This window comes from Schistocerca serialis, chromosome 9, assembly GCF_023864345.2.
Source record: "Schistocerca serialis cubense isolate TAMUIC-IGC-003099 chromosome 9, iqSchSeri2.2, whole genome shotgun sequence".
In the NCBI taxonomy this organism is placed as follows: Eukaryota; Metazoa; Arthropoda; class Insecta; order Orthoptera; family Acrididae; genus Schistocerca; species Schistocerca serialis.
This window is the reverse complement of record NC_064646.1, coordinates 350537215-350552094: the sequence shown is the minus strand read 5'-3', so window position 1 is coordinate 350552094 and position 14880 is coordinate 350537215. Positions and strand designations below refer to the sequence as shown.

General features: G+C 41.3%; 1 protein-coding gene across 1 annotated transcript in view; it reads right to left on the bottom strand.

The window, feature by feature from the left end:
* Positions 1–14880, bottom strand: part of LOC126419037 (DNA repair protein RAD50) — a 263592-nt gene that overhangs the window by 108335 nt on the left and 140377 nt on the right. Inside the window, exons 11-15 of the mRNA XM_050086099.1 lie at positions 8763–8888; positions 8581–8674; positions 5799–5919; positions 5150–5238; positions 3185–3322 (exon numbers count right to left, since the gene is read on the bottom strand). Coding sequence (XP_049942056.1) covers positions 3185–3322; positions 5150–5238; positions 5799–5919; positions 8581–8674; positions 8763–8888 — 568 coding nt within the window. The remainder of the gene's footprint in view (positions 1–3184; positions 3323–5149; positions 5239–5798; positions 5920–8580; positions 8675–8762; positions 8889–14880) is intronic.

Genomic DNA, 14880 nt, shown 5'->3' with positions numbered 1-14880 from the left:
ACATCCACCTACAAACCTAGCCACAGTGACCCCATTCCAGAAATCCAGCAGAATCTCCAGTCTCTCCTCAAATCCTTGGGCCCACTGCAGAACCTCTCCGTGAGTCCATCTCTCTGCTCACCCCTACAACTCCTGGAACTTTCTCTGGATAGTTTACATCTATTCTAAAGAGTCTTCCAGTTAAGTTCCTTCAATATCTCTTTGGCACTCTCCCATGGATCAAACAAACCTGTGACCATTCGTGCTGCCCTTCTCTGTATGCGTTAAATATCTTCTGTTAGTCCTATTTGTTATGGGTCCCTCACACTTGAGCAATATTCTATAAATGGTCGCACAAGTGATTTGTAAGCAGTCTTCTTTGTAGACTGACTTAACTTCCCCCGTATTCTCCCAATAAACTGAAGTCTACCACCTGCTCCTTTACCTGTGACTGAGCCTGTGTGATTACTTCATTTCATAACCCTACAAATTGTTACACCCAGGTATTTGTATGAGCTGGCTGATTCCAATATTGACTCATTGATATTATAGTCATAGAATACTATGCTTTTGTGTTTTGTGAAGTGCACAATTTTATATTTTTGAATATTTAAAGCAAGTTGGCAAACTTTGCACCACTTTGAAATCTTATCAAGATCCTGCTGAATATTTATCCAGCTTTTTCAGGCATTGTCAATGACTGCAGCATCTGCAAAAAGTCTGAGGTTCCCATTAAAATTGTTTGCAAGGTCATTAATTCTTGTAGATGGTTGTGAATTGCGCTTTTTGGAAGGACTAAGCACAGTTTTTGTTTGAGGGATTTACAATAGATTGTAGTTAAGATCATAGTTACATAAACAGTACGCGTCCCAACACCCTTCCCTGGGGTACATGCGAAGTTACTTTTACATCTGATAATGATTCTCTGTCCAAAACATTACACTGCTCCTCCTTATCAAAAAGTCATCAATCCAGTCACAAATTTCATTTGATATCTGACATGATTGTACTTTTGGCAATAAGTGTAGATGTGGTACTGAGTCAAATGGTTTTCGGTAATCAAGAAATACTTCATATATCTGAGAGCCGTGATCCAAAGCTTTCAGTATATCATATGAGAAGAGTGCAAGTTGGGCTTCACATGATCAATGTTTTCAGAATCCATGGCACTGGAGAGGCCATTCTGTTTAAGGTATCTCTTTATATTTGAGCTCAGAAAATGTTCTGAGCATCAACAGTAAACTGATGTCAAGGATATTGGATAGTAGTTCATTGAATCACTTCTACTGCCCTTCTTGTAGATGTTGTGACTTCTGCTTTTTGCAAGGACTGAGCATAGTATTTGTTTGAGAGATTTACAATAGATTGTAGTTAAGATTATTGTTACAAGAGGGGCTAACTCAGGTGCAGATTCAGTGGAGAATCTGACAGGGATCCCATCAGGCCCTGGAGATTTGTTCAATTTTAACAGTTTCAGCTGTTTCTCAACACCACTGACACTGATAGTTATTTCATTCACTTTTTCAGTGGTACTAGGATTAAATTGGAGCAATCTACTGGGTTTTCCTTTCTAAAGGAAGATTTGTAAACAGAATTGAGCATTTCAGCTTTTGCTTCGCTACCCTCAATTTCAGAGCATGCCCCATTCTCTAGGGACTGGACACTAACTTTGGTGCCACTAACAGCCTTTACATATGACCAGAACTTCTTTGGGTTTTGACAACATCCTGCTATGGTAGTCATTGAAGGCATCACACACCACTCTCTTGGCAGCCAAACATGTTTTATTCAGCATCTCTCTAAGTATAGGCCTATACTTTGTTTTACGCCTATCATGAAGTAAGCTCTGTTCCTTTACACTGAATGTACAACATGGAGGTTCCCTCCCATTATGAACTCACTGGATGTCTTATCACACTCACCATTAACAAAACTGTAATTTTCCCAATTAATTGTTGGATGATTTAAGTCTCCACCAATTATTACGATATGACTTGGGAACTTGTGTATAACTGAACTGAGAATTTCCCCAAAATTTTTGGTTACATCAGGAGATACGTCGATAGAAGGATCCAGTTATTTTATGCTGCCCCCCCCCCCCCCCCCCCCCCCCAAAAATTGAGTCTTGCCCTAATTTCGATTTCTTTTTCCATGTGATGATATATGATGTACAATCATTAAAGTATTTTAGATTTCACAGTGTTTACCATGCCCAATGTAATTACTATATATCTTGATTATGCCTTTTAGTGGGTAAATCTCATCAGAAGATGACAACTTGGTGCCGAAACCAGTAACGAGACAATAACATATTTTTAACCAACTGAGGCATAATAAACTACTGCATAATTTCTTTTTTTTTTGTCAGAGATTTTGGTCATTTTATTTTCCATGTTTCCATTTCCATGCCCCTTTTGCGGTGTGTCCTCTAGTAGACCAAGACATATTGCAACAAATGCTAATATATGGTATTAAGGCATGAATCCTTAACAGAACTATGCTGCTAATTCCTGGGAATTAATGCATGAAAGCAAAGTAAGACAATACAAAGAGAAACAAAATGAGAAGTAATCACATTTTGAACCCCACATCAGGGAGGAGTATTAAAATTTAGTATCAAACTGGTACTTGAAATTGGAACCTTACTTTTTACATCAATAATACTTCCAACTAAGCTCTAGGAATGACTGCAGACCTAACTTCACAGTTTTCATTTCTCACAGAACCGCTCTCCCACTTTCTACTATTTGCAGAAGTTCTCCAGTATACACTGCAACCAGCACTCCTGGAGTAAATGATATTGTAGAGAAATGGATTGGTTAGAGCTTGGCACAGTGTACGAAAGAGCTTTGGAGAAGTTTGGAAAGTAGAAAGAGGTGTTATGGTGCAACTGAAGCAGGGCAGGCAGGTTACAAGTCATTCCTGGATGGCTCAGTCAATAACAACACTGCCTGTGAAAAGCAAGGGTCAGAATTCAAATCCCTATTAGGTACACAGTTTTAATCTGCCAGTATGTTTCCAAACACCACACAATTTTTCATTCTGGCTGTAAATGAAATACAGAATCTTAATGAACATAGGTTTATCAGCACACAGGTCTCACATGGTGTTAGAATAACCATTCTCTGAATATTTCATACCTTATCTTTACACTTCTCAATCATTTTTCATGCTCGTAAGAATAATGTAGGAAGGAACAGCTTACTTCATATGCAAGTTCAGCAGCTTCAGAAGCGGCTTCAAACTCCCTATGACACAATGGACAGCAAGGATCTTCCTGTTCCAGTTTCTGAATGTAGCGACGGAACATGTATTCCGAAGCACTGAGCGTTCCTTTTTGGTCCTGTGAATACAAGAATTAGGCTTAGAGAATTTCTGCTAAAAATAAAATTATAAAAACAGATTGAGAGAGTGCAAGCTGGAATCTCCCATCTGTTCTTATTGCACTTCTACTATTAATTCATTTTTTTCTTATTTTTCAATTTCTGTACATTTTCTAACTGGTATACAGGTGGTAGGTGCTCAAATACTTTAAAACATTCACTAATCAAGCAATGGAAAATCCAGAATGGAATGTAACAATAAAATAATATTGTTACAAAACATAAACTAAGTTTTTCACCACTTAAATTCATTATTCAAGATATTATTTTCAATGCACTGATCCCAATGATGTACCCAGCTTTCGTGGAAAAACTATCAATAAAAGAAATGACTAACTGAACTGTTTACTGCGGTTCGATTTTGCAATTTTCGTGTGAGCTAGTATGTATTGAAGGATTTAACAACACATCTCATTACAAAAATTGACATTCCAACTCTTCAGTGATATATTTCAATTTCTGTGAAACTAATGAACTTACAAGGTAATTAACATTACAGTTCAGGAGTAGGTACACTTTTTATTGCAGATTTTGCCTCTGTGGCTGTTAAATTCCATTCTTTATCATTATACACTTGTTGACCTAAGTTTTATGCACAAGGTGGCATACTTCACTAACTGACTGAGCTGTTAACTAGGATTTTTGCCTAATTTACAGTAATTTACAATATGACTCTTATACTGTAAATAGGGTATTCCCAACGCACATGCATAAAATCGTTTCATAAACTTTTCCAATTTTCTAGACCATCACATACTTCATAAACAAAATTACAGTTAACATTCATAGATCATTCTGAGTGGAATTATTTATTATTTTTCAAATGATTATGTTATTTCCGAAGTTACAATACATTCATACACCAATCTTTAAATAGTCTGCTGACACCACCTACAATTTTTAGTCCGAGCTCATATATAGCAAGCATGTATGTGCACCCCACCAATAAAAAGACTGCAGTTGGGAAGGAAATGCAAAACATCCATGCTTAACGTTATCGTGAAATTCCCGGTCGCGCAAGTAATGGAGAAACATCTATGCTGAAAGCATCTGGGTCCTGCTAGCACTCGTGTTACATCCACGCGAAATTTCAAGAAACCACAAATACCCTTAGCTGTTTTTAAAGTTGATTTTTGTGTTCTATATTTAAAGCATCAGTGATTTACTGCATTAATATGCATACAGCCGCTCAGTATTCATGAAGCTCACATTTAATATTTCTATGAAAACTGTTGCATGGTGCAGGTATTTATGACTAGCATGTGGGTGTGGATCATCTGACACATTTTTAACAAGTCTGTCTCAAGTCTTCTGAACTGATGAATGTCTTTTACTTGGATCTGCTATAGAATTATGTGCTTGATATTCAATCATCTCTGTGACTTTCTCAAAACTTGAGTGTGTGCACTGTTTGCACAATTCACAGCCACTGCATTTTGCAAATATTGTGTTTAAAAAGTAAGCTGTGATACTGTGCCATATGACAGTCCACTTGTCTAATTGCATAAAAGCTTTTGATGTGTAATTGAATCTGGTAATCACAGTGTTTGTGATGGTACTAACTGGGGAAGAAAGCCACATTTCACGGCAATTGTGTAGTGTATGTAATTTTTACACGTCTAAGACATCAATCTACAGATATTCCACCTGACTTTGATCATGGAGTCTCTGAGGGCTTAATGAATAACGCATGTAGGCACTGTCACAAGATGAATGTTTGCTCATAAAAAGTAGCTTTCTAAATAAGACTACAAATGTCAGCCAAGAGTTTACAGCAGAATACGAACCTGCAGTTCTTGTATTCTATCAGAAACACTTTGTATGTACTCATCAAAATCTTGCCTGCCACACAAATCATATATTTCTTCTTCAAATTCTGTAAAGAAAGTATGAAATCAAATTAACAGACTGAAAGCTGGTTCCACAAAAACTCAATCCAATGATACGCATTAAAACAGAAGGATTTTTACATATCTTACACTTTTTTGGAAACAGAAAAAGAGAGAAACTGTTATGACTTAAATAATTAAATTTTAAAAAAATGCAAATTTCTAAATTCTTGACAGACTAGTAAAATTACTGAGAAATAAAGACAGAATAAATTATTTATACACAGCTGCACATCAACCTTCCACAACTGCTGCCAGCCAATGCGATTTAGTATCCTTGCGCGTACAACACAGAGAGCATTCACTTCCACAGTCTAACATAGTGCCACAGAAGAATGCTGAAGATTAGGTGGATAGATTGAATAAAAAACAAAGAGGCAATGAACCTAATTGGGCAGGAAATCTGACTAAAAGGAGAATTTGGTCTATAGGACACATGTATGAGTACGTGAGGGCGCACGCGTGCGAGCGCGCACTCGTGAGTGTGGGGGGGCAGAGTTACAAATATAAAGGGAGACCATAGCACTGAACTCAAGTTTCTACTTACTTCGCAGCTCTCTTTCTTTCAAATCCAACTGCTCCTTGTGATGGGCTCGTTTCACTTCAAGTGCAGCCGCCTCATTCTGCTTACTATTTATCTTCTCATTGATGTTGTTGATCTGACGAGTCTACAGCAGGTAGAAAATTGAAAAACAAATGTATCTCACCACCAGCAAGAACTTATAAATTAATAACTACCCAACATTATATATTAGGTCTACAACTTTGTTTCTGCCGTTTTGCAACAGATGGCAGTAGCGGCAAGTGGGGTTCGGTTGGTTGGTCATAGGTGTAATACAATAAGCTTAGGCAGATGTAAACATATTAGTTGATTTGTGATTGCATCATATGGTTATTCTCGATTAACGACGTCAACTTACGTACCCATTGCCACTGATGATGCTTCCCAAATAAAAGAAGCAAAATGCATATGGCAATAAACATACTGCCTTCAATTAGTTGTGTAGACAGTACATACCTCAACGAATAATGTATGTGTTTAATTTTCCCAATTTCTTGCCTATATTCAGTGGGGGTTGCTTCATTAATTTTATAACTGTGTACATAAATCCATTCTGAACCCTAGACAAGAAGGCAAACTCTACACAGAAATTATTTTTGTGTCTTACATTGTTTTCATGCAAATCACTGTATAGTAGTAAATATACTGTGAAGTGAGTGTAAGAATTCTTAGATACTTGAAGAGAACTCTGCAAGATTTACTATCTACTTTGCACAATATCTTTACCAGTCACTTCTGTTGTATAAATATTTTATTTACTTTGGGTGTGCTGTCTCAGAGCATAATCTCCCAACACACTTCTCTTAAAGTCAGCACAGTGAGAGATGTTTCTAAAGACAACAAATGCAGCGCTAAATTTCTTAATTCCCTTATCCACATGTTGACTACTTCAATTTGTTATCCAGTTGGATGTCTAGGTGCTGTACACACTGTTTTTCATTTGGTGTAGGACAATACTGTCTTACTTCCAGTACCTGCAGGTCGTTTTTGTCAGTCTGAAGCTGCATGTATGAGTATTGGTGAGATTAAGCATCAAAGCATCTGCAGTGAGCCAGTTGTTGGGTGGACATCAACTGGACTTGCAGTTGTTCCAGCCTCCCTTTCTACGGACGATAATGCCTGCCTGCATCAAGCTGCCCAAATGGATGAATTTCTTGATGATGGTGATATCTACTGTACAGGTTGTCCAGCAATGTCTCTTGATCTGAAACCTTTAGTCCAAGTCTCAGATGCACTGGGAAGAACCATCATGTGCCACCAAGGACTCTCCCAGGTCTTCCCATATAAGCTTCTTGGGAATGAGGCAGACTGTATATAGAGTTTTCTTTTTTGAGAGAAACCGTATTTTTACTAAGCATAATGCATATCTTTGGTCTTCAAAAGCTTTTTTACTCCCACACTTTCAACAAAGCTGTATGTCAAGTTTCTTGTGATTAAATTTACTCTTATTATGTGAGTCTTATAACTTCCTGTTCATGAAACTGCTCCCATCTCTTTACTAAAATTGACATTATCATAGATGTGGAAACAGAACTGCTACTAAAGGTCTGAACTGTTTCCTACATATTAAACATACAGTGTCTCTGGAATGGATGATAAAAACCTTGGTCATACAATAAACAGATAAACGAATCCTGTCCCAACTCTAGCTTATCTATATTACTAAGTGGTTACCATTTTCAGGTTACCTATCTAATGGCTAATTTCATATAATTATTGATGGAGCTTAAATATTTCAAATGCTGCCATAACCTACCAATTATGAGGCATAATCTTATGTTAAAAGTTTAATGCAATAAGAGAAGTATTAAAGTTGGAAACTGAGTGCGTCTTGAAGCAGCATCCGTTGCATTTTGTGAATACCCAAACTTTATTCATCCAGTATTTAAGAATAAGAGCACTTAGCAACTTCCAGCAAACCTTTACGAAACTTTTCCTCACTGGCACCCCCTAAAAAATTACAAAGGGAAAAAGGTTTATTGCTTACCACATTTTCGTTGTTCATGGAGTAAAACCAGCATCAGACATGACATTTCCATTTATTACTTCTTTATTATTGACTCTATTTGCTACAAAGTTTGCAGACAGTATCCAAATATCACGGTGAACATACTGCAAGATTATTCATATAGTTCGGGATATAAGATGTCATAAACATTGATATGCATGTAGAAATTGCTTTTATTTAAAATGGAGCGCAAATTACCCATGCTATACTCATCCACTGTTTCACAATGAGACCATTTAGCAACTTCCAACAAACTCTAAGCATAATTTCAAATCTTTTCTACACTTTTTCTTGCTTAAATCAAACAATGGAAAATCCAGAATGGAACGTAACAATATTATAACAAGTAAAGTTGCTACTCACCATATAGCAGAGATGCTGAGTCGCAGATAGGCATAACGAAAAGACTATCACGAATAAAGCTTTTGTTACCAATAGAAAACACACACACACACACACACACACACACACACACACACACACCACACACACACACACACACCTCACGCAAATGCAGCTCACACACACACACAACCGCAGTCTCAGGCAACTGAAACCACACAGCATTTCTTGCTTACATGCTTAATGTCAAATGTTTAATATATTAAATCATTTGTAAAATAACCAGGCATTTGAAACTGTTTTGTGAAAGTGAACTTGGTTTTTAAAGAATCAGGGGGTTTACCGGTGTAGCCACTTGCAACAGTTCTTTAGATGTCTACTGTGCTAAGAGTTTCACATCACTTTGAGAGTACCTACCAGTTGAAGCATGCAAGCATCCAAGTCATGTTTCAAATTTTGTTGTGGCACTGTAAACAAAAGGTGGCGCAGTGCTTCATTGTGTTTGTTCTTTCTGGAAGAAAAAAATTGGAAATAACAGTCAGTACTCAAAATGGAAAACATAAAACTCATAGGAACAAAATAATTACAAAAACTCTTACAGTTTTTTGAGTTCGGACTCCTTAGATGCCTTCAGTTTGTTCTGGATATCAAGCTGTGCCTGCTCACTACTCAACAGCTGCAATGTCTGAACTTCTTTATCCACAATAACTAGCTTATCATCCAGCCTAGATCACAGAAACAGAAGAAATAAGTGTCAAAATTGTCCTAGCACTTTAGTTTTCTATTAGTTTAAATCTCAGCTTGTTATGTCCGTGATTCTTTTGACATGCTGCAACTTTTGACACCTCTTTAATATTAAAAATGACACAGTGAACATAACACTGCTAACACCTGATGAAAAAAAAAAAATCACAACACCAAAACACAATTAATGTAGAGTAATGAAAGTTTGCGAATAAATTTGTCTAGGTAACATATTTAAGTGATTAATACTGCAAGATCACAGGTTAATGTATGCACGAAGTAAGACATTGCAAATGTGAAACGCTGGTACATTAATAATTGGTGCAACTACCAGAATGTTTAATGCAAGCATGCAAACTTGCTTGCATTGTGTTGTACAGGTGCCAGACTTCAGTTTGAGCGATGGAGTTCCACAACTGTTTTACTTAGTCAGTCAATATATGGACAGTTAATGCTCTCTGTGGATGATGCTGGAATTATTGTCGTGAAACTGAAGGTGATAGAGCACAGCTGGAGTAGTGTCCTTAGGAAGCAAATAAAGGCCAAGATTAACATGGGCCACTTCATGAAGCCAAGGTGGTGATGGAATCACACCCACCAGGAAAGTTGCAGGTAGTGTGAAGTTAAGCTGCCATAGCAAGTGCCGAAAGCAGACTCCAGGAGGTAACGGAGAAGAGGGATGCACCCCATTCTGGCGATCAAAGGAATCATCGAAGAAGGAGGCATAGGATGGATGGCCAAACATGGCAGATAAATGGCATGCATACCTGCTGAGGAGAAATTCATGGCGGTAGGACAGTGGTAGTCCAGCAGCTTCAGCATACAGACTCTCAACCGGGCTTGTGTAAAAGGCATCAGTGACCAAATGGATGCCACGATGGTGGATAGTGTTGAGATGGCTTAAGAGGGATGGACGTGCAGACGCATAAACAAAGCACCCTTAGTTGAGTTTTGAATGGACAAGGGACCAGTACAAATGGAGGAGGATGGTTCAACTGGCACCCTAAGAAGTACCATAGGGACACACAGGACACTGAGGAACCGCGTACAGTGGTCTGCCAGGTAATACACATGGGAGGACCAAGAGAGTTTCCCATCGAGCATCAGCCCCAGGAATTTCATAGTTTCAACAAACAGTAGGGCAACAGTCCCAAGATGTAAAGATGGTGGAAAAAACAATTTGCGTGCCAGAAATTCATACAGACTGTTTTGTCAGTGAAAATACGAAAGCCATTGTTAATGCTCCAGGAGTAAAGACGATCAAGACACCACTAAAGACGCTGCTCAGTGAGACAGGTCTGTGGAGAGCTGCAATAGATGGCAACATCATCAACAAAAAGGGAGCTGGAGATGCCTGGCGGGAGACAGGCCATTATAGGGTTAATGGCGATAGCAAAGAGGACGACGTTCAGGACGGAACCTTGAGGCACACCATTTTCCTGGATAAAGGCATCCGACAAGGTAGAATACACACACACACACCTTGAAAACTTGGTCTTTTAAAAATTCCTGAAGGAAACGGCAGGCGGCAACAGAAGCCCCACTTGTAAAGAGTACGGAGGATACCAGTTTTCCAGCAGGTGCCATAGGCCTTCTCTAAATCGAAAAACACCGCCGCAGTTTGGGATTTCCGGGCAAAACCATTCATGAGATGGGTGGACAAAGTAACGAAATGGTCAACTGCACAATGCCACGCTCGAAATCCACACTGTGGATTAGTTAGAAAATTGCGAGACTCAAGCCACCATACCAGCCAGTCATGAATCATATGTTCCATCACCTTGCAAGCACAATTGGTGAGAGAGATGGAGCGGTAGCTAGAAGGAAGGTTTTTGTCCTTACTGGGCTTTGGTATGGGTATGACGGGAGCTTCAGGTCAATGTCCGGGAAACGTGCCCTTTGCCCAGATGCGGTTGTACGTGTTAAGCAGAAAGTGCTTCCAGAATGAGATTTTCACTCTGCAGCGGAGTGTGCGCTGATATGAAACTTCCTGGCAGATTAAAACTGTGTGCCCGACCGAGACTCGAACTCGGGACCTTTGCCTTTCGCGGGCAAGTGCTCTACCATCTGAGCTACCGAAGCACGACTCACGCCCGGTACTCACAGCTTTACTTCTGCCAGTACCTCGTCTCCTACCTTCCAAACTTTACAGAAGCTCCCCTGCGAACATTGCAGAACTAGCACTCCTGAAAGAAAGGATATTGCGGAGACATGGCTTAGCCACAGCCTGGGGGATGTTTCCAGAATGAGATTTTCACTCTGCAGCGGAGTGTGCGCTGATATGAAACTTCCTGGCAGATTAAAACTGTGTGCCCGACTGAGACTCGAACTCGGGACCTTTGCCTTTCGTGGGCAAGTGCTCTACCTTCTGAGCTACCGAAGCACGACTCACGCCCGGTACTCACAGCTTTACTTCTGCCAGTACCTCGTCTCCTACCTTCCAAACTTTACAGAAGCTCTCCTGCGAACCTTGCAGAACTAGCACTCCTGAAAGAAAGGATATTGCGGAGACATGGCTTAGCCACAGCCTGGGGGATGTTTCCAGAATGAGATTTTCACTCTGCAGCGGAGTGTGAGCTGATATGAAACTTCCTGGCAGATTAAAGCTGTGAGTACCAGGCGTGAGTCGTGCTTCGGTAGCTCAGATGGTAGAGCACTTGCCCGCGAAAGGCAAAGGTCCCGAGTTCGAGTCTCGGTTGGGCACACAGTTTTAATCTGCCAGAAAGTGCTTGCTTGTAAGAGAAAGGTGCTGCAATATCTGAATGTGGACAGTGTCTGACTCTGGGGTGGAGGATCGAGATGAACTGAGAGCATGATCTAGCTCCCTCATAGTAAGGGTGGCATTGTAGCACTCATGATTCTGAGAAGACAAGGGTATCGTCCAAGCTGCCTCCACTCGTTTCCGATGAATGAAGGCAGGGTGATAGTGGGAAGAGCTCAAAACTTCCGCAAAATGGCGGCCCAAGGTGTTGGAGACAGTAACAGGGTCCACGATAACATCATCTGCTACTGCCAGGACGGAAATTGGCAAATGGATCTCGGTCCCAGATAGCCATCGGGAAGTTGGCCCACACGACAGAGGAAGGAGTGGAACTGTTAAAAGAACTAGTGAATGAAATCTAGCTAGCTTTTTTGCTATCCCGAAGAACGCAATGACACTCTGCATGCATCTGTTTATAATGAATGCAGTTTGCCATTATAGGATGATGGTTAAAACTCGGAGAGCATGTCTCCGAGTGCGAATTGTGTCGTGACACACCTCAGTCCAGCAAGGGACTGGGACACAGAGTGGTAAAGAAGAAGTGTGAGGAATGGAACATTCTGCAGCAATAAGGATAATGTTTGTGAGGGGATGATGTGCATTAAAGTCACCGAGTAGCAGAATTTGGGGTGGTAGCTGCCCGATAAGCTGAAGAAAGTCTGCCATGGTGACATCGAATGACGGAGGGACATAAATGGTACAGAGAGAAAAAGTCAGGTGGGGAAGGAAAAGGCGAATTGCAACAGCTTGAAGATGGATAGTCAGGGAGATGGGTTGACTATGAATGTCATCCTGTATGATTGCATAACGCCCCCACGAGATGAAATGCTGACCTCAGGGGAAAGGTCGAAACGAACCAGGAAGAAATGTGAAAGCACAAAGCAGTCGTGAGGGCGCAATTATATTTCCTGAAGGCAGAGTACGAGGGGATGCTGGGATGCTAAAAACAGCCATAAATCCTCTTTGTGGGACCGGAAGCCGCAAACGTTCCATTGGAGGACAATCATGATGAGGAAGAGATGTAGGGGTGTCACCTTAGTGGCTGCTGAGTGACAGCCTGTGAAGAGTCGCTACTACAGGGCACAGAAGCAGGAGAATCCTGCTCCATGGGGTCGACAGAAGTATCGGCTTGATTGTTCTGTGTGTCTGTGGAGTCCAACGCTGAAAAATGGTTGGTGGTGCGCACCAGCGACACGAAGGCTGGCCGGGCTAAGGTATCACGTGGCAACACCGTCGAGGAGGATCTTTGAGTTGGCGAAGGGGGAGACCGTTTGCCTTCGGTGGACTCCTTTGAGCCTTTCAGGTTAGAGGAAGACTCAAGTGTCCTTTGGCTGAAGGGATGTAGGAAGTCTTCACGGGAGTACTCCTTCTGTCGTTTCCATCCCACCAGTAGTGTAGCTGGTGGCTTCGCCCCTTGAGGCGAGAGTTTGATGGCTTGTTGCACAGCTGGACAGGGGGATGGCAATGCTTCCTTGACAATGGCTGATTTCACAACCTCAGAGCTGAAGTTGAAGTCGCATGTCTGCATGGCCATGTCCTTCATGGACAGAAGGGTAACAAGAACAGAACTATAGGCGCCAGATGGGAGAACTCAGGGTTTGTGACTAGCCAGGAACTCGTGAGCGACTGGTTATGGAACTTTTTCCTTTACCCAGATCTCTTGGACAGCCAGCTCATCAAGATACATGGGACAATCCAAAGAGGAGGCGGCACGGCCACCATTGCAGCTGATACAGCAGGGAGAAGGAGACAGAAAGTCGCCCTCATGTGCACCCCTACCAATGGTTACACATTTGGCTAGGTGTCCAGAAGACGTTCTAGTGTGGTTGAAATGATGACACTGGTAGCAGCGCATCGGGTTCTGAATGTGCAGCCAGGCTGTGATAATTTCACAGAGCAGCCTAGTGTGAACAACACCACGGGAACAATTCAAAGTTCTATGCGTCTAGACACGAACATGGTAGCCGTGGAGAAGCGAGGCGGCAAGCTGTTGTGCTTGAGAATAAGTAGCAGCCTCCAAAAGCAAAGTGCCATTCCATAAATGAGAGCAGGATTTCACAGGGCCAGCAATTGCAGCAACACCTTTCTGAATAATAAACTTATTTACTGTGGCCAAGGACTGATCATCTTCAGTATGGAAATTGTGGTGCAGCGGGAAGGGTCTTTGAATGATTAGCCTTATTACGTATAGGTTTTGTAGGCGTTGATTGGCTCATTGTGAGAAAATCCCTCATGATTGCCAGCATTTCTGATGGTGCGCTCCTTTCAACTGGGGCCCCTCCTTAACAAGGGGATGCACCCACTTTAGGTAATTGTTCACACCTCCCGAACACAAGACAGAGGGCCCAATGGGTAATTTGGGAAGATAGCAGCCGAGGCAATCAACCCTCCCTGGGCCTGGCCTGGACCAAGGGATATGTGTGAACCCAACCTGTTGACCCGTGGCTGGGAATTACGTGTTACCCAGTCACCTGTTATGCATCAGATGTGTGGGCCGGCCTTCAGGAGTTCACTGGGAGGAAGAAGAAAAAGAGGAACCTCAAATGCCAAAGCGGAGGAACGAGAGGAGAAGGAAACAAAAAAAGGAAAAGGGAGCGAAAAACAGTGGTGAGACTGTTCTTACATCAGGGACAGACAATGTAGAACATTGCCAATAACATTCCAGACATGCTCTCCAAGGGAGGGGAAAAAGAACAGCAAGAGGATAGACATGCAGCACAGAAGAGAAAAGATGCTGCAAAGACTGGGGCCCCGTGGTAGCCATGCACGAACCCACCAATTAGTGGCGAGCCCTCTGGGGAAAGCCATGGAATGATTCCATTTAAAATTGATCACCATAAATGTTAAGACATTTATCCCACTAGGAGACAAGAAGATCAATTCCTGTTCTGCAGAAAGTGGTCGGCTGCTGCTGGATCCACAAATGCACTCACTCTTGCACTTCCTCGTCCGATAAAAACTGACATCCATGCATGTCTTTCTTCAGCTCACCAAAGATATGAAAATAACACGCTGAAGAATCCAAGCTGTACAGAGGACATCACAATGTTTCCCAATCAAATTGCTGAAGTGTAGACTTTGTCTGATTGGCAGTGTGCGGGTGTGCGTTATTATCCAACAGTATGATTCTGTCCAACAGCATTACTGAGTGTTTTGACTACATGATGGAACTCAGTTTCTGCAAAGTGTCTTCATAATACTGCACACTTGTT